Source organism: Sinocyclocheilus grahami, unplaced genomic scaffold (genome assembly GCF_001515645.1).
Source record: "Sinocyclocheilus grahami isolate Dianchi unplaced genomic scaffold, SAMN03320097.WGS_v1.1 scaffold21.1, whole genome shotgun sequence".
In the NCBI taxonomy this organism is placed as follows: domain Eukaryota; kingdom Metazoa; phylum Chordata; class Actinopteri; order Cypriniformes; family Cyprinidae; genus Sinocyclocheilus; species Sinocyclocheilus grahami.
Genome location: NW_015505200.1, coordinates 5,585,331 through 5,610,064, shown reverse-complemented (window position 1 = coordinate 5,610,064; position 24,734 = coordinate 5,585,331). Strand labels below are relative to the sequence as shown.

Here is a 24,734-nt window from a genome sequence, read left to right as displayed (position 1 = left end):
ACTTGCCACCGAAAAAGTATAAGTAATACTCAATTTAAACACAAACAGATGCAGTGTTCCACAAAGCAAGAAATGCCGCGCTAATTTATCGCAGTTTTCATGTTTCATGTCTTTCCTGTCGTTATCGTCTGACTGTTGACGTTTCATCAGTATTATATTGCATCTGATTTGGCTGCACACACAGCGTTTGTGTTTGAAGATGGTGGATCGAGGAAACTGTCTATATATGAACACATGGACTGCGCTGTAAATAATATATATGATGACGGTTGTATTGTTAGATGTCAAAACGATAATGAGATGTGGAATGCGTTTTGATGTGAACGAACGTCAGCGACTGAGGGCCGCGTAGCGCGCGCGGTGCGCATGCGGGCATTAATGTAGTAATCAGCATGAGAAGATCTGAAGTGAAAGCAGGTGTATGTTCCTCACCTGCGCCAAAGAGAAAGTAAAGTGACAGCCCCAAATAATCTATAAACTACTTACAGAACAGTTTTTAAAGTAATAGTGCAGACATGAAACAAATTTCTCGAACACAACACTGTTTTTGTTCATACAATGAGGTTATATAATGACCACAGGCTGTCACGCTTCAAAAGGTTTGCCATTTACTTATAATGTTGCAAAAGAAATCAAATCTCTTTCTTTGTTCTTTTAAACTTTGTATTCATAAAAGAAAAAACGTATTACGGTTTCTACAAAAAATATTTGGCAGCACAATTGTTTTCAACATTGATAATGATACGAAATGTTTCTTGAGCACGAATTCAGCATATTAGAATGTTTTCTGAAGAATCATATGACACTGAAGACTGGAGTAATTACTGTTTTACTGTATTTTTATCAAATAAATGCAACCTTGCTGAGCATAAAATACATCTTTAAAACAAACACTTAGTCCATATTTACTTACAAATAGTTCTTTGTTTATTTAAAGGGAAACCAGGTAAGACCCACAGAGTTGCAATTTAAAGGGGTCATATGATGCGATTTCAAGTTTTCCTCTCTCTTTGGAGTGTTACAAGCTCTTGGTGCATAAAGAAGATCTGTAAAGTTGCAAAGACTAAAGTCTCGAATTCAAAGAGATATTCTTTATAAAAGTTAAGAGTCAACCACGACTACCTAAAACGGCTCGTTGGACACATTTGTAAATACTCTTACAGCGTAAAGTTACTCGCACAGTAAAAGACCTCGTCTGGTTACCAACGGTTACATCGCAAGGTTAAACAGAAGAGGAGGAGCGGATGAATTAGGCACTAAACAGCCGGCAGTCTTCGGCGATTGTAATTACTGCGCTGCCGAAAGGTAAGACGACGAGCCGGAGATCAGATGCTGGAACGTCAGCGGACAGAAACACAGGTTGACAACACTCGGGACCTGAACAAACGACTTGCCACCGAAAAAGTATAAGTAATACTCAATTTAAACACAAACAGATGCAGTGTTCCACAAAGCAAGAAATGCCGCGCTAATTTATCGCAGTTTTCATGTTTCATGTCTTTCCTGTCGTTATCGTCTGACTGTTGACGTTTCATCAGTATTATATTGCATCTGATTTGGCTGCACACACAGCGTTTGTGTTTGAAGATGGTGGATCGAGGAAACTGTCTATATATGAACACATGGACTGCGCTGTAAATAATATATATGATGACGGTTGTATTGTTAGATGTCAAAACGATAATGAGATGTGGAATGCGTTTTGATGTGAACGAACGTCAGCGACTGAGGGCCGCGTAGCTATGTTTTGTTATTAGTTTAAGTATTTGCTATTGACTGTTCAAATGTGGAGTTTTGCGCAGCGCAGAGTAACGCGTCGTGTGTGTGTGTGTGTGTTTGAGGGGAACGGTCATATCACAGGAGAGTGAACTGTCTGTCAGAAATCATAGCACGTCAGCTGTCTTAACCGCGGCTTGTGTACTGCATCATCACTGTGTCTGTCACGCGACTCTGTTGCCCTTTCGGGCTTGAACTGATGGTAAAACTAACGACATTATTAACTGTCTTGATATTTACTTTGAAAGCTTGAAGCTCGCGATTATGGTAAGGGGCGTTACATTTCCGATGCGTGCTTGTGGTGTTCGGCCAATCACAATGCACTGGGTCAGCTGGCCAATCAGCGCAGACTGCGCGTGTCGGAAGGGGGGACTTTGTAGAAAGCAAAGCGTTTGAGAGAGGCATATTCTGTTACACCAAATACACAAAATAATGATCTTTAAAATAGCATCATATGACACCTTTAATTAAAAATAAATAAATAATTGAAGTCAAGTTTATGTACATATATGCGATTGAATCAAGTACCAAGAAACTGCCAATGCAAAGTCCTTGCTTTGTGCTGGGTATGTGCTGGTTCCTCTTTCAATTTCTATGAAATGCCTCTCTCAATCTCTCTGATTACAGATACAGTCATGACTCCCTCAGTGCGTTTACAGGAAATGATCCGGGTCATCCGAAGTGCCCGGACGCAAGGTGAGGAGAGGGGCATCATCCAAAAAGAGTGTGCGGATATCCGAGCACAGTTTCGCCAGAGTGACAATGGGGAGCGTTCGCACAGCCTGGCAAAACTACTTTACGTGCACATGCTGGGCTACCCTGCGCATTTCGGCCAGGTAACTGTAAGCATGTGTGTGCGATTGCACCGATGGATAATGAGATCTCTGATTATGGATTCATCACATCATACCACCTCATTTATTTCTTGTCTGTGCATCCTTCTCTTTCTGTACTCATATTATGTTTTTTGATCGTCTTTTCACCTGTTATATATCTTTATATGATGATAACTTTAGTATTGACTCCTGCAGATGGAGTGTGTACGTCTGATTGCCAGCCCCAGGTACAGCGAGAAGCGGATTGGTTACCTGGGAGCCATGATGCTCCTAGATGAGAAACAGGATGCTAGTTTACTGATTACCAACTCAATCAAGAAGTAAATAATTTACATATTTTTAAGCAGAATGCCTTCTTTTTTTTCAAAGAATAGCTTGCCCAAAAATGAAAATGTACTCGCCCTCAAGCCATCCAAGATATACATGAGTTTCTTTCTTCATAAGAACCGATTTAAAGAAATGTAGCATTACATCACCCGCTCTCCAGTGGATTCTCTGCAGTGAATGTGTGCTGTCAGAATGAGAGTTCAAACAGCTGATAAAAGCATCACAATAATCCACATGACTCCAGTCCATCAATAATACCATGTGAAGCAAAAAGCTTTGTCTTTTATGATGTTTTTAAACTTAAAACCTATTTTTGGACTCTCATTCTGACGGCATCTGTTCACTCCAGAGGATCCATTCGTGAACAAATAATGTAATGCAAAATTTCTCCAAATCTGTTCCGATGAAGAAATATGATGGCTTAAGTGTAAGTACGTTTTCAGCAGATTAAACTTTTTGAGTGAACAATCCATTTAAATAAATGTGCTTTTATTTTATATAAACACATTTTCGTTGATTTATTTACTTATTTTTTTTATTTGCTTTTATTTAATGTAATTCAAGTTTTGAATCATTATTCTGACTGGCCATTTTATCTATGTTGTAGTGACCTTTCCCACAGCAGTCAGTATGTTCAGTCTCTGGCTCTATGCACTCTGGCCTGCATGGGTTCAGCTGAGATGTGTCGAGATCTGGCACCAGAGATTGAACGGCTCCTCAGGGCCTCTAATTCTTATATCAAGAAAAAGGTCAGTTCATGACATTTTATGTCAATAAACATATAGTTTAAGTCATGTCATGTCAGCATCCAAACTAACACACTCCTGTTAAATTATGTTTTATTTCTGTGTACTGTTGATAATGATTAATGATTTAGGCCACGCTGTGTGCTGTCCACATAATAAGAAAGGTCCCAGAGCTTGCAGAGCTGTTTACTCCTTCAGCAAGGTCTCTGCTCTCTGAAAAGAACCATGGTTAGTGTTTCTTTTTGTAACCTATGCATAAACATAAAAAAATCATATTATGTGCAGTGTTTTTAATATGATTTTTTTAAATAATTGCCTGACTCTTTTCACAGGGGTTTTGCATGGGGCTGTAGTTCTTATCACTGAATTGTGTGAGCATAATCCTGACACTCTTGATCAGTTCCGCAAGGTAATTCAAGTGAATTTTCTCCAAAGCCTTTAGTTTAATTACTCAGTTACACAGACTTTTATTATTATTTTTTTCTTACCATTTCATTAGGCTGTTCCTGAACTGGTTCAGATTATGAAAGGTCTTGTGACATCCAGTTATTCTCCTGAGCACAATGTAGCTGGTATCAGCGACCCTTTTCTACAGGTCTTGTTGGCTACAGTCAAACTCAATATCACTCTTTATTACAACACACTTTCTATATTTTATACTAAACTCTCTGAATATTAGGGTTTGATTGGTCTCTCTCTGTCCCTCAGGTTCGCATTCTTAGATTGCTAAGAATCCTGGGCCACAATAATGACACCGCTAGTGATGCCATGAATGACTTGTTGGCACAGGTACAACAGAACAAACACACCCTGTGTAATGTAGTTATGTATATTTAAAGCAGAGTTTATAATGCTTGATCTTGGTGATTCTGATGCACAGGTGGCTACAAATACAGACAGCAGTAAGACTGCAGGCAGTGCTGTGCTGTATGAAACAGTCCTAACTATCATGGACATCAACTCAGAGAGCGGGCTTAGGGTTGGTTACAATTTCATATTCAGTTTTATGTTGAGTAGGGATTGATTTAAATGGGAGCATGGACTGGCGTTACTGTAGTTTATTTTGGGTCTTTAAATGCATCTAATTTATGTCTTTTAAGGTGCTAGCTGTAAATATTCTGGGCAGATTTCTACTTAATAATGACAGGAATATTCGGTAAGTTTCTTTATTTTAATGCTTCAATATTTAAAATAGTTAAAATCTTAATTCAATTAGATCTAAGTTATTTTATTTTATAATTTAACACCACATACATATTTTGGTTCACTACTGCTGTGAACCGATTGAACACTACTTTCTTGTCATATTTGAGCTGGCTTAGCAGAATGTTATGCAGAGGCAAAAGGTTAGCCTAGATTTATTTATTTTTTTAAGAAATTACTTAATTACTTTTCAACAAGGATGGATTCAATTGATCAAAAGTGAGAGTAAAGACATTTGTAGTATTACAAAAGATTTATTTCAAATACACTATTCTTTTGAACTTTCTATTTATCAGCAAATCCTGACAAAAAATGATTCCACATAAATATTAAGCAGCATGACTGTTTTCAACATTGATAATAAGATTTTTTTTTTTTGCCCACCAAATCAGCATATTGGAATTATTTCTATAAGACTAGAGTGATGCCTGCTGAAAATGTAGCTTTGCCATCACATGAATAAACTGCATTTTAAAATAGAAAACATTTATTTGAAATTGTAATAATATTTCACTATAGGACAGTTTTTATTTATTTTTGAGCAAATAAATGCACCCACGGTGAACATAATAGATTTCTTTGAAACTCTCACTGACCCCAAACTTTTGAACAGAAGTGCATCTTCAAGTTTAGGCAGTGTCCTTTTGGAATAAGTGCAGATCTATTTCAGAATTTTTATGTAATTTTTAAGATCAAATTTGGGTGTCTGTAGTTCACATAGGTATATGTGGACTGTAGTGGCTTTAGATAAAGAATATGTGTTTTTAATATTTCTAATATAATGTAAGTATAATGTAAATTTGGAGCAGAAAATATCAATTGTAAATTCAGTCTCACAACCCTCACTGCAGTACACTCTCATTATCTGTCTCCTCTCATCCATTACAGCTATATTTCAATGACATCTCTCCAGAAGATAGTGCAGTCGGACCACAATGCAGTGCAGCGGCACAGAGGCACCATTGTGGACTGTCTGAAAGATCAAGACACCTCAGTGAAACGGTACTGTAAGTTCTAAAAAGTGAAGATGCATTGAAATTACAGACATATACAAATGGTTGTGTAATTACAGTTATTAATTCTGCTCTGTTTCTACTGCAGTCGTGCATTGGAACTGTCACTTGCCCTTGTGTCTGCTGTGAACATTCGCTCAATGATGAAGGAGCTGCTAATTTTTCTTTCAACCTGTCCCCCAGAGCTTCGATCTCAAACCACTTCTGGCATCTTCAACGCTGCTGAAAGGTATCAGCAGTCCTTTGTACTTCATATCTACCTGTTAGTTTCATCCATTATATGTCTATTTGTCTGTGGCTCGGCCCTGTTCATTTTTCAATGTGTCTCTCCTATTGAACACTCACATCTGAGCAAGTACCTCTGTTACGTTTGCTCTCATACAGGACAATGCCCAGTGAGTTGGTTTCTGTAAGGCATGCCTACGTTTAATGCACATCCCCATCATTTCATTAACTGGCAATGTCAGTGTAAGCTAATTAAAATTCATGAGCTCAGTCTTTGCTATTTTGTGACATCTCAGCACACCGTAATTGGCCCACCCATTCTAAAACGCATCAAGTAGGAATCTCAATATATTGCCATTGTCTTTTTTGTTTTCTGTGTTAACTTGTCTATCTTTGTGTATGTGGCAAGTCACAGGCACTGAACAGCACTGGTCTTTGTGTCTTGGACAGGTATTCCCCTTCTAAGCGCTGGCACATTGATACCATCCTGCATGTACTCACCACGGTAAATAACCACTGCTACGCAACCAAACCAGTTACATACCTCCTAAAATATGATGAAAAGTCATCCCATTGACAAATAAACTGATGTTCAGTCTGGTAAAACCTTATTGTTTGGTTATAGTTCATCCAAAAATGTCATAATAACAGTCAACACAGTATTATTTTCTTTCTTCTATGAAACAATTGGACATCTTGGGCTCAATGTTGACTCACATTTCCATGCAATGAAAATAAATGGTAAATTTTACTGGTAAATGGTAGTATACGATTGGTGTGCATTATTTCATGTCTTCTGAAGCTTTGTATGAGGAACAGACTCTAATCTTGTTTGGTAAAATCTCCGAAAACTCACTTTCATGTTTCTCGTCAAATGTACGTAGCCCTGCACATGACATGCAGACAAAAATATATCGCCATAGCCACTAATTAGGAAATGGTTACCACAAATAAAGAAATTGTTCCCTCATTTCAGTTAAATCATGGCCACAAATAAAAAAAATATGTATTTTTCCTCTGCATGTCATGTTCAGGGCTCTATAAAATGAGTTTGAACAATAATTCATTCCGTTCAAGCCGTTCATTCCATCAATTATTTAAATTTAAATGATGTACACCTCTCTTAGGCGGGGGGCGATGTAAGAGATGAGACTGTGCCCAACCTAATCCAACTCATCACTACTGCATCTGAGCTTCACTGTTACACTGTTCACAAACTCTATAGAGCACTTGTAAAAGATATTTCACAGGTAAGTACACTTTTATTTGCTTATTAGTCTGTAAACAATATTACACATGTGTAAGTGCTCTTTTACAAGAGATGCATTCTGGAATCTTGTGTGTTTTAGCTGTTGAGCATCTCTGGACCATGAATACAACATTTTTAGGATGTTGTCCCATTTTTTCAAGCATTTTTGATTTATATATGCCCTTTGTAAGTGCTTGTGTGTAATAGACAGTTTATCTTCACAGCAACCCTTGGTCCAAGTTGCATGCTGGTGTATAGGAGAATATGGAGACCTGCTGCTGAAGGGCGAGTGTGAGGAGATTGAGCCTGTGCAGGTAAACAGATATAAAAATTATATAGAAGGCATTTGTGGAGCACCAATCAGTGTCACTATAGAATCAGTGTGAATCTGACAGATAAATTGATACATATAGTGTATTTTATGTTGTAAGTCGCTTACAGAAAATTATCCAAAATGACTTTTTGAACAAGTACCATAATGGTGCCAAGTTGTTCTCTTTTTGGAGTATCATGTAAATATCATTGTACATGAATATTCTAGTTACTGTGGTAGGGCTGAGCCGTTAACTAGTCAATAGACTAGCATGCTTTACTTTTTGCATGTAAGATAAAAACCTTCTGAGAAGTTGTGTCTCCCAAACCTACCCAATTATAATTATCCTTAAAACCAACTAGTCAGTTTTGTACTTCTTTACACTCTGTATGAAATTACCATGGTACTAATAGCTGATCCCACCCCTTTACCACCAAAGTGACTGTTTTGTAAGGAGAGAGTAAACTGAGTTTTGGGCTTTTTCTGTCGCTAGGTTACTGAGGATGACGTCCTGGATGCCTTGGAAACAGTTCTACAGTCTCACATGTCATCGCCCGCAACCAGAGGCTTCGCACTCACTGCTACCATGAAGCTGAGCACTCGTATCACAGACAATGTCGAGTGAGACATGCTTTTATGAAATACTGGCAAGTTAGACAGAATTTAAAAATGATGGCTGAAAGTGAGTTTAGGCATCAAAAAATCTAATTTTGAGATCTGCTAAAGATTACGTTTAATGGTGTTATTAATGTATTAGTTTTTTTTATTTTATTAACTATCAGTTGATTAAATGTGACGGTAAAGACTTTTATAATGTTACAAAAAATCAATTTCAAATAGATGCTATTCTGTTCATACTATTCACAAATTTAGCTTTACCATTACAGGAATAAATAACATTTTAAAATATATAAAAAAATAAAACTTTTATTTTAAATTGTAATAATATCTCAATATCTTAACTGTATTTTTCATCAAATAAATGCAGCACTGGTGTACAGCTAAAAAAGGCTGATAACTTTTATGGTATCGAATACGTACATCCCTATGGGAAATAAATCACTCACACAAACATACTTTATTTGTACTTTATCTGTTTGGTCTTACATCTTTCTCATCTTTGTTTTTTTTCTCAATCAGCCGAATCAGAAGTATTGTCAGTATCTACGGCAGCTGCATTGACCTTTTTTTATTTTATTAACTATCAGTTGATTAAATGTGACGGTAAAGACTTTTATAATGTTACAAAAAAATCAATTTCAAATAGATGCTATTCTGTTCATACTATTCAAAAATTTAGCTTTACCATTACAGGAATAAATAACATTTTAAAATATATAAAAAAATAAAACTTTTATTTTAAATTGTAATAATATCTCAATATCTTAACTGTATTTTTCATCAAATAAATGCAGCACTGGTGTACAGCTAAAAAAGGCTGATAACTTTTATGGTATCGAATACGTACATCCCTAGGGGAAATAAATCACTCACACAAACATACTTTATTTGTACTTTATCTGTTTGGTCTTACATCTTTCTCATCTTTGTTTTTTTTCTCAATCAGCCGAATCAGAAGTATTGTCAGTATCTACGGCAGCTGCATTGACCTAGAACTTCAGCAGAGAGCGGTCGAATATAATGCACTCTTTAAGAAATATGACCACATGAGGTACCGCCGTGTGTTTTCATAGCATATTATTGTTCATTAAAAAACATCATGCATGAATGGTGCTGCTTTTCAATGTTTTCTTTTCAGAGCTGCAGTATTGGAGAGAATGCCTGTGATGGATAAGAACTCACCTGGCCACACTAATGGAGACACATCAGGAGAGAATAAGGAGCCTGACCCATCCAAACCCAAACCAGTTGAGGCAGGTTTGCTCTCAGAACCAGCAAGCCAGGTAATAATCATAGGATATTGTATTTAGACATAGAACTGTTAAACAGTAGTGAAATCTTTTTTGTATTTAAACTTCTGTTAAAGGTGTGTGACCTTTTGGATCTCTTGGGTGGGACGGACACACCTCTTCAGCCCAACCCTGGCCCAAACAGCACTCCAACAACTACCTCTAGCGCAGATCTTCTTGACCTGCTGGGAGGACTGGAGCTGACACCAGGTGGGAACATAGATACCTGAAGAACTCACCATTCCTCCAACTGCATTTTTATCTTTTTTTCCCTGAAAGATATACAAGTTTGGGATCATAAAGATATTTTTTTTTTATCTGCAAAAATGCATTAAATTGATCAAATAATGGCAGTAAAGAAGACATTTACAGTGTTACAAAACTCTATTTCAAATAAATGCTGTTCATTTGAACTTTCTATTAATCAAAGAATCCTGGAAAAAAATGTGTCATGGTTTCCACAAAACATTGTTGTGTTTATGTGCATGTAGTTCTCACTGAGACCATCTATGAGAAGAATGGATTGAGGCTGAAGATCCAATGTGACAAACAAACAGAAACCGAGGTCATGGTCACCCTTATTGGCTCTAACTCCGCTCAGAATGACATCACCAACTTCAATCTTCAAGCAGCAGTGCCAAAGGTCTGTACCTGCTCCACTTTTAAACTTAGCCCTGTTTTAGCACACACAAGCAGCAGATATTCATTCATTCATTCATTCATAGCATTCACACCGTTCACGAATATTAGTTCTGCATTGAACACTTTTTTGCTTCATGCTGCACTTTGAACTCAGGAAAACTCACTGAATCCAAACTATTTAAGTAGATTATATTCTGTACTTCAGAGTTTTGGTTACGCTCTGTGTAGATTAATTACTATATGGATGTAATATGGTTTTCCACCACATGTACATTAAAATTCCCAATAAGTTTTAGATGTATTTAAATGGCATTCCTGATAACCATTTTATAATTTATGGCATTTCTTAAAATGAAGTACTCTGTTATTGTCTAGTTACCTTCAGTTGAACACATTGTAGCTTTGAAGATTTTTTCCTTTTAAAACCACACTATTTTTATAACTTATGATTTTTATCATCGTTACTTTAGAAAATTGGTCTTTGATTATTAATTATTTTTAATTTGCTTTAAATTTCTTTTAACATACAAATACCCTGTAAAAACTGCTTAATGTTTTGTTATTAAGCAGGCCTTACTATTTCTATTAAAGGGGTCATATGATGCGATTTAAATTTTTTCTTTCTCTTTGGAGTGTTACAAGCTCTTGGTGCATAAAGAAGATCTGTAAAGTTGCAAAGACTGAAGTCTCAAATCCAAAGAGATATTCTTTATAAAATTTAAGAGTTAGCCACACCCCCCTAAAACGGCTCGTTCGAACACGCCCCCACATATCTACCTCACTATGTGGGAAGATTTGCATAACGCCGCCCAAATGTTCACGCAAGGAAAGAAGGTGTAACTTTTATTCTCGCTGTAGTATTGTTGCCGCTGCAGCCATGTCCTGAAGACGCTCTCACTCTTGCCCGGCTTCAGCTCACGCTAAGCCGGGGCCTTCGCTCACGCTAGGCCGCTGTGTTTTTCCGTTGTGAAAGTGAAACTACTTTGTTTGGTCTTCCAAAAGAGGACGATATCTGCTTCGTCATGCCTAGAGCTGACATTTTTTTTAAATCTATGTACACGTTTAACTTGAGAAAGAAATTACATTTTTCAGAAGCGTTTGGATGCTGTCATCTCTTAAAAACTATAATATATCCCCTTTAGAGTGTTCAGCTGCAAATGAAGGCTCCGAGTGGTAATGTGATTCCAGCACATGGCCTTGGTCAAGTCACACAGACTGTTGTACTCAACAATCCTAACAAGGCAAGTCTACCCTGCTTATTCTTGTGCAGCTGTCTTTCTCACTGAACTAATCAGCACTATTTATGCACGACTATACTTTTATATCCCCCCTATAGGTCAGCCTTAAGATACGGATCCGAGTGTCTTACTCAAATCAGGGTGCAATGCATCAAGACACCGTACAAATTGACTCCTTTCCTAGCCCAGCCTGTCAGCCATCAATCAGCCCATTGTGACACCTACACGAGTCCAGCATCTCCATAACTATCTTTTCCATTAAGATGGAGATTTAAGGAAATAGGCAGCTATCTGTCAACCTCTCTTATTATGGACTAAACGCTGTCCCGCCACAGATTCGATACAACTGGTTTTTATGAAGTGTTATCTTGGTTTGAATTGTCTAGAACAAAGTGTGGTTTCATGTGCTGTCGTTACTGCGCAAGATTAAACAGTCAAACAAATGTACACTATCATTAGATAAGATCCTTTATGCACCGTCTCTAAATAAGTTGAAGAACTTGAATTACTGATATCCTTCATGTGTACCTCTGTAACTGATTCTGGGAACAAACATGAGCTGTGAAGTCAGTTGAGCTCCAATTGCATTACTGTTATCAAGCCTTTCTCGTCATCATTTTTTGCCATTTTACCTTTTCCTCTTGAGTCTCGAGATATTCCTAGCGCACCATTGTATCATTTTATTGACAGTGAATGTGAACTCACATATTTAGAATGTACGATTCAAATTTCTCAACCTCATTGTGTGTGTGTGAAACCACAAATATCCATTGTTTATTCTTCTTTCATCCAAACAAAATACAATAAATCATATATACGGTGTAATGCACTGTGTTTGAGTTTTAGGAAGATGATGGTTTAGTCAGCATCTCTTTAATGATACAACATGGCTTAAAGAGCCATGGTTGTTTTAGTTAACAAACCTTTATGACCACAATTAAAACCATTATACTTAACTAAAACACTTTTGTTACCTGAAATAAAATTGTTAAAAAAAATATTTGAACCAGTTGCCATAGCAACATTTCTCATTTTCATTTAGTTTAGCTCAGGGGTGCCCAAACTCAGTCCTGGAGAGCCGGTGTCCTGCAGAGTTTAGCTCCAACTTGCCTCAACACACCTGCTGGTAAGTTTCTAGTATACCTATAAGAGCTTGATTAGCTGTTTCAGGTGTGTTTAATTGGGGTTGGAGCTAAACTCTGCAGGACACCGGCCCTCCAGGACCGAGTTTGGGCACCCCTGGTTTAGCTTGATGTACTAAACTAAATATACAGACATACAACAAACTAAATGAAAAAAAAAAAAAAAAAATTTTTTAAATTCAAAATATTACTAAAGAACTACAATAGTTTATCAGTACTAAACAATGTCAAGAGCTGGATGAGGAGAATGAGTCCAATTTATTTTTTTAAAATAGCAAGGGATAATGCAAACTAATTTTCTTTATGAGCCTATATAAGGGAGCAGTGTCTATCTTAAAACTTAAGTAAACACTTCTTTAAGTGCACTAGTTTTTTTACGGTCATATACTGCAGAATGAAAAGGGCAGAAACAAACTTCAACATGAACTAAAATGTAGGTTGTAAACGGTTCAGAATGCATATGTTCACTGTGATCACACTAACATGTGATTTATGAAAAGCCAAATGTCCACTTTTGGCTGTAAACACCAGAGCCTCCTGGCAATCCTGCTGTTTGTTTTGATGTACATGATAACACAGATTATTTCTATTTACAATCTTAACAGAATAGATTAGAGGAAAGACACTGGGTGTCTCTAGGGCTAGTGCAGGTTTTGGCCTCCTCGGAGAGCCAGAACTAAATGCAGAACAGATCCTCCCTGGATCTTGTAGTCAGCAGCAGTCTTCTCATCATTCCTGAAATAAAGAAGGACAGGTGAGAATGATTTTTCAATAGCTGAATTCAAACTGACGTCTTTTATTAACGGGGAACTTTACATTTGTTTTCCGCTGTAAATGAGTCTTTGCTGTTGTGGTGGGATCCCCTCCTTTTCCTCCACCCTCTCTTTGATTCTCTCCACCTTGATGGTAAAAAAATTAATTTCCAAATACTTCCAAAGATGAAGAAATACGATCCACATTTTAAGCACAACAATCATACCTTGTCTGTAGGCTCGATGTCAATTTCGATTTCTTTGCCTGTGAGTGTCTGAGAAACGATACAAAATTGTTTTGTTTCCGATACACCGGATTCACTCAACTACTAATTCACTTTGACAAGTCGGTTAATCTTTCATTAAATTCAACACATCAAATACCAACAGTGTTGGTAACACTGGACACAATAAACCAGGTTAAAACAGATTATTGAAACTCATAGCGGCCGCTACAAGCTAAGACAAAAATCACTTACCTTAACTTTAATCAACATATTGATGGCTGTATTTTAGCTCATACAGATTAAACAGAAATTAGATAATATTTTTAACAATAGTAATTGTTAAAAACCTAGTGCAAATGAACCGGCTAAAATGCTTCTGCAGGAAAAAGCTCCTTAACTTCCCGTGTATCTGAAATAAACTCCGGGTGTTTTGGTAGAAACGCGATGGTTCCGCTTTTCGAAGTCTTTGATGGGCGCGTTCGGCTTCACGAAGCTTCTTCTTCTTTTCTCGAGTTTTTTGGCGGATTGGCAAACCAAGGTGCATGTCTGGAGTGTGAAACGTACACGGTTCAGCTATGAATTATTCAACTATTATAGATAATTAAAAAAAAAAATAATAATAAAATAAACTACTTTTTTTTACGTAAATAAATACAAAATTCCAAACTTAAAACTCCATTAATCTTGTCTTTTTTAAATACTTAAACAATTCTCCATATATTCTTGATTGCATTACCTCATAACCTAATAGTGTCTTTAGAGATACATATACTATTAATTCCCATCAGTTCCAGTTCTTGGAACATCTGATGTCTTTCGCTTTCATACGCTATACATATTAAAAGAACATGCTCAACCGTTTCTGGTAGACCACATTTATCACAATTACCTGTTTCATGTTTCCCTATTATGTGCAAACTGTTATTTAATGCTACATGTCCTATTCTCAATCTAGATAAGATAGCCTCCTTCCTTCTATTTCCACAACTTACTCTCTCTTTAGCAACACACTCCTGGATCTTAAATACATGCCTCCCTTTTCTTTAATTTTCGCAACTTTTTTGCCATTTCTTTTCAACTTCTATATATATCAATCTCTTTATTTAAGCTTTTTAAAAAAAAAAATAATAATAAAATAAACTACTTTTTTTTACGTAAATAAATACAAAATTCCAAACTTAAAACTCCATTAATCTTGTCTTTTTTAAATACTTAAACAATTCTCCATATATTCTTGATTGCATTACCTCATAACCTAATAGTGTCTTTAGAGATACATATACTATTAATTCCCATCAGTTCCAGTTCTTGGAACATCTGATGTCTTTCGCTTTCATACGCTATACATATTAAAAGAACATGCTCAACCGTTTCTGGTAGACCACATTTATCACAATTACCTGTTTCATGTTTCCCTATTATGTGCAAACTGTTATTTAATGCTACATGTCCTATTCTCAATCTAGATAAGATAACCTCCTTCCTTCTATTTCCACAACTTACTCTCTCTTTAGCAACACACTCCTGGATCTTAAATACATGCCTCCCTTTTCTTTAATTTTCGCAACTTTTTTGCCATTTCTTTTCAACTTCTATATATATCAATCTCTTTATTTAAGCTTTACTTATTGTAATTTGGAATTCAACTTGTGGTTGTTCCAGGGTCTTCTTTGCAAGCTGATCAACTCTCTCTTTCCCCTCTACTCCAACATGAGCCGGCACCCAAAGAAAATAAACCAATAACCTTAACTGCCTTATCCTATAAATACTCTATAGAACTTCATATAATATGTCCTGTCGTGCTTCTGATTTTCCACTCCATAAACATGTCAGAGCCGCCATTGAATCTGTACAAACCACACCTGTGTTAGGCTGAACCTCTTCAACCCACTGCAGTGCAAGACATATAGCTAATAATTCAGAAGTATATACAGATACATGATCAGAAACTCTTCTAGCAACTTTGATATTGAATATATATATATATACACCTAAATTCAAATATATATATATACTGAATATATACTGCAGAATGAAAAGGGCAGAAACAAACTTCAACATGAACTAAAATGTAGGTTGTAAACGGTTCAGAATGCATATGTTCACTGTGATCACACTAACATGTGATTTATGAAAAGCCAAATGTCCACTTTTGGCTATATATATATATATATATATATATATATATATATATATATATAGCAGCTGCTGTTCTTCCAGTCCCTAGGTCTTTAGATCTAGGCCTGTCGCAATAATCAATATATTGACTTATCGCGCAATATATGTATATGACCTCAATAATTTTTAGTGACGCAATATATCGCCCATTATATTTACTTAAAAATGCACCTGTGTCTTTTGCAGCTTCTCGTACATAACGTGGTGTAGTTGGTGCTAGTTCAAATTTAAAAAATGCTTCTACAAAAAAAGTTTAATCTGCAGATATGGCCTTGTTTAAGGATCGGTGCCTTTGTGCATACGGACATCTGATTGATAATTCATTTCCATGATCTAAATATTCTTAAAAATTAAAAGTTTGTGTGTCATTTGGAAGTGTGTAGGCCTTCTTTCATTATTATGCCGTTACATTATGATTATATATTCAGTGGCATAAAATGGTCTTTAAAATGACAATAATATTGCTTATCGCAATTATTTCTGGGGCAATATATCGCACAACAAAAAGTTGTTATGGTGACAGGTCCGTTTAGATCCATCTGTGTATATCTGCAATACTGAATAATATGTTTGATTTATATATTGTTTATACTATTGGGATGTTCATGTAGATGCTTTTTATCTCTTTATGAATGTTTAAATCAACAAATTGCATTGGAAACAACCAGGGAGGTATCGCCGGAGTCGTCACTGATGGTGCAATCTCATCAAGACCCATTCTCTGTGCTTCCTTCCCAACAATCCAGCCAAAACTTATAAATTCTTTACATTCATACTCCCAACATTCTCTTAAAATATTCTTGACTGGGTGACTTTCCGAGTGACCCTTAATGCTAGTCCAGTATGTCATCATCAGCTGAAGTCTGTGTAACTCTAGGGGCAGTTCTCCCATTTCAACCTGTAATGATACCACAGGAGATGACCTGAATGCTCCGCAACAAATTTGCATTGCCTGTGTTTGTATCTTCTTAATCTTTTTAATCCAAGTTTTATTTGCAGAAGTATACACCATACAACCATAAATGTTGGCTCTTATTACTGCTTTATATATTCTTTCCATTGATTGACGCCTAGCCCCCCATTCAACTCCAGATAAGCATCTTAATATGTGTATCCCTTTCTTACATTTTTCTATCAGCTTCTGAATATGTATTCTGAATTTCAATTTTGAGTCCATCCACATTCCTAGAAATCTGACTACATTAACTTGTTCTAGCTGTTGCCCATACATTTTTATATTCAGAGAAGGATTCATTTTCTTATTCGAAAAACATATTACCTGCGTTTTTGCCTCAGAAAATCTGAAACCCCATTTCCTTGCCCAATCCTCAAACTCCTTTACAGCTTTTTGCATTTTCTTTTCCACATACAAAACATTTCGCCCCCTAAACCATAACGCTCCATCATCTGCATACAATGACCTGCTCACACAGACGTCAATATTAGAAAAAATTTCATTTATCATTAAGTTAAAAAGAATAGGACTACTTACACTACCTTAAGGAGTTCCGTTCTCTATTGGAAGAACCCGAGAGTATGCAGAACCCACTCTCACTTGTATTGTTCTTCCAAACAAAAATGTAATATGCAGTTATACATTTTACCTTTAATTCCCATAATATCCAATTTCAATTAAAAAAAAAAACTCCTTCCACAACATATCATATGCCTTTTCAATATCGAAAAACACACCTACTACTAATTCCTTCTTAACTTGAGCCTTCCTAATTTCATTTTCCAAACATAAAACTGAATCCATGGTATTCCTCTCTTTCCGAAATCCACTCTGATATGCAAGAAACAGGTTCTTGCTCTCAATAACATATGACAATCTATTCATAACCATTCGTTCCATAAGTTTGCAAATATTGGAAGTCAGAGATATTGGTCTATAATTGATTGTCTGAGATTGATCTTTTCCTGGTTTGGTGATCAGCACCACAACCCCGTGCTTCCATGCATCAGGCAACTTCCCTGTTTCCCAAACCATATTAAAGAGTCCTAATATCATATTTAATGACACATCCGATAAATGTTTAATCATCTCATAACAAATATCATCTTTACCAGGAGAAGTCTGTTTTATCCCCACCAATGCTCTTTTTTTATCTCATACAATGTGAAATCTGAATCTAGTGTGCCTCCATCTGGATTCTTTTTTACAAATATCTGAGCATTATCCATCACACACTGTTCCCTGTACTTCCTCATATCCTCTGATATATTCGCATTGCTATGAACCTTAACAAATGTCTCCACTAATATTTCAGCTTTATCACTATCAGTTACTGCAATATTGTTGTTGTCAACTAACACCGGAATGCTAGTATTCCTCTGAATTCCACCCATTTTCCTGACCATACCCCACAGTTCATTAATTTCAATTTCTACCCCAATTTTATTACAAAAACACTCTCCAATAATTTTTCTTTGCTCTTCTAATTTCTCTCCTCACCATTGCCTGAGCTCTTTTATAATTAATAAAATCAGTGAACACTAGTGATTTTCTTGCTTTCCTAAGGGCTTTATTTCTGTTACAAACTAATTCACTAAATTTTTTATTCCACCATGGGACCGCTTTTCTTCTGTTTTTAGATTGTTTTTGCCAATTACCTCCTCTGCTGTATTTCTAAGTACATCACTTATTTTATTACTTAACTCATCTACATCCATATCCGAATAGTTAATTTCAGCCATTTTATTTGGACAATTCTTTAAAAATCCCCCATTCAGCACTCTTAAACTTCCATCTTGGATTTCTCACCAGTTCCACTTTTGTTATGTCCACCCCAATTTTAATAACAATAGGAAAATGATCACTTCCTATAGTACTTTGCTTCATTACATTCCATTCACACTTTCCAGCTAAATTATCAAACACTAACGTTAAATCTAATGCTGAATCACGCCCAACGATTAACATCTATTCTTGTATTACTTCCATCGTTAATGCATACTAACCTTCCCCAATCAAGCATATCCTCAACAATCGTCCCCTTCAAATCATTTTTGTTACTCCCCTACAACGTGCTAAGGGCATTAAAATCGCCACACCAAATCCCTTTATTCCCACCAATATTTTCCAACACATTTAAACTCAACTTCTCGCACGGATTGTAGAAATTAATTACTTTATAACTTTGTATCCCTTCCCATACTTCCACCACTACTACCTCTTGCTCCACATCTCTTACAATATTTCTAAACCCAATTCCTTGTTTAATGAAAGTAGCTACCCCACCTCCATTCCCTTGTTTCCTATCTTTCCGAATTATTGTATATTCTTGCAATGTAAAATTCAACTGTGGCTTAAGCCAAGTTTCTTCTATACATATTATATCTGGGCTGCTTTCTTTCTTGGATATATATTCCTTAAAGGGGTCATATGATGCTATTTTAAAGATCATTATTTTGTGTATTTGGTGTAACAGAATATGTTGACATGCTTTAATGTTCAAAAAACACATTATTTTTCAAATACTGTACATTATTGTAGGTCCTCTATGCCCCGCCTCTCTCAAACACGTCGTTTTCAACAACGCCCCCTCCTTTGACCAGCGCAGTCTGCTCTGATTGGCCAGCTGACCCAGTGCACAAGCATGCGTCGGAAATGTAACGCCCCTTACCATAAACGCAGCTTCAGCTTTCAAAGTAAATATCAAGACAGTTAATAATGTAGTTAGTTTTACCATCAGTTCAAGCCCGAAAGGGCAACAGAGTCACGTGACAGACACAGTGATGAAGCTGGTATGTGTTTGCAGTACACAAGCCACGGTTAAGACAGCTGACGTGCTATGATTTCTGACAGACAGTTCACTCTCCTGTGATGTGACCCAGTTCCCCTCACACACACACATGCGACGCGTTACTCTGCGCTGCTCAAAACTCCGCATTTGAACAGTCAATAGCAAAGACCATTTGCCATAAGACTTCTGGCATTCCACTGTAAAATTATAAACACCATTAAGATCCACCACATCCTGATTGCGAGCTTGTTACATATACTTTTAGATTTTCATTTATCATGTCTACAGAGATAGCCTACACTTTATCTCCAAATACTTTTCAGCTGCTTTGATTATTATCTTGATTCTTTCTGTCCGGCTATCAGTTTGAGCAGAACAGTTGACAACTTCTGCCATAAACGACACAAATGACACTTTGTCTGTGATCTTTGATATCTCTCTTTTCATTCTGTTTGCTTTTCACTTTTTGTTCAGGTAATGATACCCTACTACTCCCTTCATTCTTCTTTCCAACTTTCTTTAGTGCTTCAGAATAGATATCCCTTCCTCGACTCTGACCGTCTGAACTTGCGCCGCCTGCTTCCTCACCTTACATCAGGGTTCCTCAAATCTTGCCCTGGAGGGCCAATGCACTGCGGAGTTTAGCTCCAACCCTGATCAAACTTACTTACCTGTGATTTTCTAATGATCCTGAAGACATCGGTTTGCATGCTCAGGTGTGTTTGATTAGGGTTAGAGCTAAACTCTGCAGGAAAGTGGATCTCGTGGGCCAGTTTTGAGAATCCCTGCCTTACATCCTCCGTATCCCGCACTGTCCTCTCCTCCGCAATTACAGCATTTGGGACTAATTTCTTGCCCACATTGACCATATTCATGTTCACCCCCACATCTTGCGTATCTCTGTTTACCCCTGCAAATTGCGGCCACATGCCCGTACCTTTGGCACTTATAACATCTCAGAGGAGGAAGACTATATGACCTGACCATATAACTTACAAATCCTAAAACGACTCTGCTAGGTAGCTTATTTTCATCAAAGTGAATCATGACTGAGAGACTGTCGATTTTTTTCATTGTTTCTAGTACACTTCAATCGTTTCACGTCGAACCCTGTCGCTCCAGTTACATTTTTCTTAATAGTTTCAACTTGAACATCAGGAGATACTCCTGATATTACTCCTTTAACCCGTCTTTTGTCTTATGGAATTGAACAAATAACTTTTTGTCCTAGAATCGATTTTATTCCTAGAGCCACTTTTTGTTGTCTGTTATCATTACAAAACAACAAAAGTCTACCTTCTCTTAAAGTCTTAACACTTTCCATCATTCCCATCTTTTCCTTCAGTGCTTCAGACAGTTTCAATGGGTTAATTGCATTCAAAGATCCAGCAGCAAACTTCATCAATACCTTATACTCTTCTTTTCTTTTCTTTTCTTTTCCTTGACATATGACTTCCATTCTCACTGTCTGTTTCAGATTCAGAAAGATGTTCTTTCTTTTCCTATTTACCACTACATTCCATTCATCTCCATTTTTTATTGCAAAAAACACATACAATAAGGCAATACAAGATCGTAAGAAGATCCTCAAGAACAGAGCACCAAGCCAAATGAAAATTAAAAAATTTTTAAAAATCCATTACCTCCAATTTCCGCGCCACACAATTCATCCTCCATATCCGGATCGCTTCCGGAATCAACGCCACTTCCTGCATCCGCCTGCACACCGAACGAAGCTTCGAAACATTTGTGAATCTTTTGTTTCGAATCAGTGTTTCGGAGCGCGTATCAAACCCATAGACATATAAATAAAACACATAACACAAGCACTAATATTTAATAGTATTTATGTGTTTATTATTCATTTAAAAAAAATGGTATTTCTAAAAAAAAACATTTCCATTTGTTTTGTACGTTTGGTCTGATTTCTTGATGCTTTTTCAACGTTTTCACCAGCAGGTGTCGCCAGCATGTGCTGTTTCAAGTGCTTCGAAACATCGAATCATTTTTCGAAGCAATTGGTTCAATTGATTCAATGCTTCGAAAAGCTTCGTTTCTCCCATCACGAGTACATACTGCTCACTTTTCATTTCCTCCCCAGTCAGGTGCCAGCTGTTATAAATTACTGATTAGACCAGGTAGCACAATTTAGCTGCTTACAGAGAGCATTTGGTTTGCGTCTCACTAGCTCTGGACTACCTGATCATGAAGTACCTGCTAGGTTTTTTTTGTTTAGTTTGTGCAATTGCCACGGCATTCGATGTGTCTGAAGATAGTAATGACGGTAATTTGTATTATGGCACAAGAAAAAATATGATGCATTATAAGTTAACCAACATCTAGAAGAATCCAACTTTAGCTGGTAGTTGTGTTTTGGAACACAGTAGTTGATCATTAGCTGGTTGACTGACCACCATGTTTTAAAGACCAGTAGAAACCTAGTTTATTACTAATTATCTGCTTTGAAACCAGGTTCTAGACACAGATACCAACTTAAGTTTGATTTTTTTGTAGAGTTGTTCAGTTTTCTTCAACTTTCAGGCATGCAATGAGTAATCCCTCTCTCCCTTTTTCTATAGATATCCAAATTACATGTGAAGAGCATTCTGTTCATGTTAAGTGGAAAGTGGACAAAACAATGACTGGAAATCCTACTCGGCTTTTCTTGGGTAGCTGCTTTCCTTCACAATTCTCAAATGCGTCAAATGGAGCAGAAGCAGACTTTTACTATCCACTTAGTGCTTGTGATTTCAGACGAATGGTAAGTTTGATTTCACTAATCGTTGAATCCTGAAAATATGATGAATTTATTTTTCTTTTCTATTTTTCTCTCTCCATTCCAATTAGGCAACATGGAAATACTTGGTGTATGAGAACAAGCTAACCTACAGGCCGTTGCCAAAGCCCTCCCCTCCTTCTTTCAGCTATCCAGTTAGATGTGTGTATGACAGGTAACTACAACTAGGTACTACAGGTCTTCACCAGGACTCTCGATCCCAAAACATTGCCATTGATGTACAATAATTTCAATTCTGTTATCAGGCCGAAGGGTTGGACTCCTACCTTCCAGAGCTCTTCTACTGGTGTTATCCAAGGTCATGGAGAACTGGCCTTTCACATGGCAATTCTCAATTGTAAGTAGGCAATGCTTGATCTATTGATTCTATTGGTCTTGTTATAATAACTTGCATATCATAATCTCTCCAGATGATTTCAGTGGCCCTGCAGAATCCAATGTCTTTCCAATGGGATCTTTTGTTCCTATCTGGGCTGGTGTTAACCAGCAAGCCCATCAGCCTCTGCTGCTGCTTCTGGAGGAATGTGTAGCCTCCACAACACTCGAAATGTACCCAGATACTCTTACATACCCACTTATTACCAATAAAGGGTGTGTACATTTGTTATTAATTGAAATAGCCATTAGTCAGCACATTATTTTCTGCAATTTAGTGGCCATATTTCTATAATTGACTTGATGTGAACCCATTGTAGGTGCCTTGTGGATGGTAAGAAAAGCTTCTCTAAGTTTTTACCAAGGTATCACTCCTCCTCGATCCTCTGCCATAAACGACACAAATGACACTTTGTCTGTGATCTTTGATATCTCTCTTTTCATTCTGTTTGCTTTTCACTTTTTGTTCAGGTAATGATACCCTACTACTCCCTTCATTCTTCTTTCCAACTTTCTTTAGTGCTTCAGAATAGATATCCCTTCCTCGACTCTGACCGTCTGAACTTGCGCCGCCTGCTTCCTCACCTTACATCAGGGTTCCTCAAATCTTGCCCTGGAGGGCCAATGCACTGCGGAGTTTAGCTCCAACCCTGATCAAACTTACTTACCTGTGATTTTCTAATGATCCTGAAGACATCGGTTTGCATGCTCAGGTGTGTTTGATTAGGGTTAGAGCTAAACTCTGCAGGAAAGTGGATCTCGTGGGCCAGTTTTGAGAATCCCTGCCTTACATCCTCCGTATCCCGCACTGTCCTCTCCTCCGCAATTACAGCATTTGGGACTAATTTCTTGCCCACATTGACCATATTCATGTTCACCCCCACATCTTGCGTATCTCTGTTTACCCCTGCAAATTGCGGCCACATGCCCGTACCTTTGGCACTTATAACATCTCAGAGGAGGAAGACTATATGACCTGACCATATAACTTACAAATCCTAAAACGACTCTGCTAGGTAGCTTATTTTCATCAAAGTGAATCATGACTGAGAGACTGTAGATTTTTTTCATTGTTTCTAGTACACTTCAATCGTTTCACGTCGAACCCTGTCGCTCCAGTTACATTTTTCTTAATAGTTTCAACTTGAACATCAGGAGATACTCCTGATATTACTCCTTTAACCCGTCTTTTGTCTTATGGAATTGAACAAATAACTTTTTGTCCTAGAATCGATTTTATTCCTAGAGCCACTTTTTGTTGTCTGTTATCATTACAAAACAACAAAAGTCTACCTTCTCTTAAAGTCTTAACACTTTCCATCATTCCCATCTTTTCCTTCAGTGCTTCAGACAGTTTCAATGGGTTAATTGCATTCAAAGATCCAGCAGCAAACTTCATCAATACCTTATACTCTTCTTTTCTTTTCTTTTCTTTTCCTTGACATATGACTTCCATTCTCACTGTCTGTTTCAGATTCAGAAAGATGTTCTTTCTTTTCCTATTTACCACTACATTCCATTCATCTCCATTTTTTATTGCAAAAAACACATACAATAAGGCAATACAAGATCGTAAGAATTTCTTTTCTTTTCCTTGACATATGACTTCCATTCTCACTGTCTGTTTCAGATTCAGAAAGATGTTCTTTCTTTTCCTATTTACCACTACATTCCATTCATCTCCATTTTTTATTGCAAAAAACACATACAATAAGGCAATACAAGATCGTAAGAAGATCCTCAAGAACAGAGCACCAAGCCAAATGAAAATTAAAAATTTTTTAAAAATCCATTACCTCCAATTTCCGCGCCACACAATTCATCCTCCATATCCGGATCGCTTCCGGAATCAACGCCACTTCCTGCATCCGCCTGCACACCGAACGAAGCTTCGAAACATTTGTGAATCTTTTGTTTCGAATCAGTGTTTCGGAGCGCGTATCAAACCCATAGACATATAAATAAAACACATAACACAAGCACTAATATTTAATAGTATTTATGTGTTTATTATTCATTTAAAAAAAATGGTATTTCTA

General features: G+C 36.9%; 3 protein-coding genes across 10 annotated transcripts; 2 read left to right on the top strand and 1 right to left on the bottom strand.

Annotated features, from left to right (window-relative positions):
• On the top strand, window positions 1-12,298 carry LOC107558053 (AP-1 complex subunit gamma-1-like). Of its 6 annotated transcripts, none has more exons than XM_016241700.1 (22): window positions 1-16; window positions 2,404-2,612; window positions 2,808-2,932; window positions 3,547-3,688; window positions 3,817-3,913; window positions 4,018-4,094; window positions 4,185-4,280; window positions 4,394-4,474; window positions 4,566-4,664; window positions 4,786-4,841; window positions 5,777-5,890; window positions 5,990-6,130; window positions 6,577-6,631; window positions 7,254-7,376; window positions 7,600-7,689; window positions 8,182-8,309; window positions 9,256-9,360; window positions 9,448-9,592; window positions 9,676-9,808; window positions 10,090-10,241; window positions 11,383-11,481; window positions 11,577-12,298. In XM_016241700.1, the coding sequence occupies exons 2-22, from the start codon at window positions 2,412-2,414 to the stop codon at window positions 11,694-11,696; spliced, it is 2,379 nt and encodes a 792-aa protein (XP_016097186.1). In that variant the 5' UTR covers window positions 1-16; window positions 2,404-2,411; the 3' UTR covers window positions 11,697-12,298. The 6 variants fall into 6 exon arrangements, with proteins under 6 accessions (XP_016097186.1, XP_016097151.1, XP_016097168.1 ...); XM_016241665.1 differs by lacking the exon at window positions 1-16 and adding an exon at window positions 95-599; XM_016241682.1 differs by lacking the exon at window positions 1-16 and adding an exon at window positions 1,143-1,305.
• Window positions 12,299-12,753: 455 nt separating this feature from the next.
• Window positions 12,754-21,253, bottom strand: LOC107559219 (NEDD8). Of its 3 annotated transcripts, none has more exons than XM_016242976.1 (4): window positions 21,167-21,253; window positions 13,600-13,647; window positions 13,437-13,519; window positions 12,759-13,355 (listed from the first exon to the last, which is right to left on the bottom strand). In XM_016242976.1, exons 1-4 carry the CDS (start codon window positions 21,236-21,238, stop codon window positions 13,262-13,264), a joined length of 297 nt encoding a protein of 98 aa, XP_016098462.1. In that variant the 5' UTR covers window positions 21,239-21,253; the 3' UTR covers window positions 12,759-13,261. The 3 variants fall into 3 exon arrangements, with proteins under 3 accessions (XP_016098467.1, XP_016098462.1, XP_016098457.1); XM_016242971.1 differs by lacking the exon at window positions 21,167-21,253 and adding an exon at window positions 13,852-14,060 and having other exon boundaries at window positions 12,763-13,355; XM_016242981.1 differs by lacking the exon at window positions 13,600-13,647 and having other exon boundaries at window positions 12,754-13,355.
• A 402-nt stretch (window positions 21,254-21,655) lies between these two features.
• LOC107558903 (zona pellucida sperm-binding protein 3-like) lies at window positions 21,656-23,103 on the top strand. The gene is made up of 6 exons (XM_016242606.1): window positions 21,656-21,807; window positions 22,103-22,284; window positions 22,371-22,474; window positions 22,566-22,657; window positions 22,731-22,911; window positions 23,016-23,103. The coding sequence occupies exons 1-6, from the start codon at window positions 21,729-21,731 to the stop codon at window positions 23,101-23,103; spliced, it is 726 nt and encodes a 241-aa protein (XP_016098092.1). The 5' UTR covers window positions 21,656-21,728.
• Window positions 23,104-24,734: the final 1,631 nt, after the last annotated feature.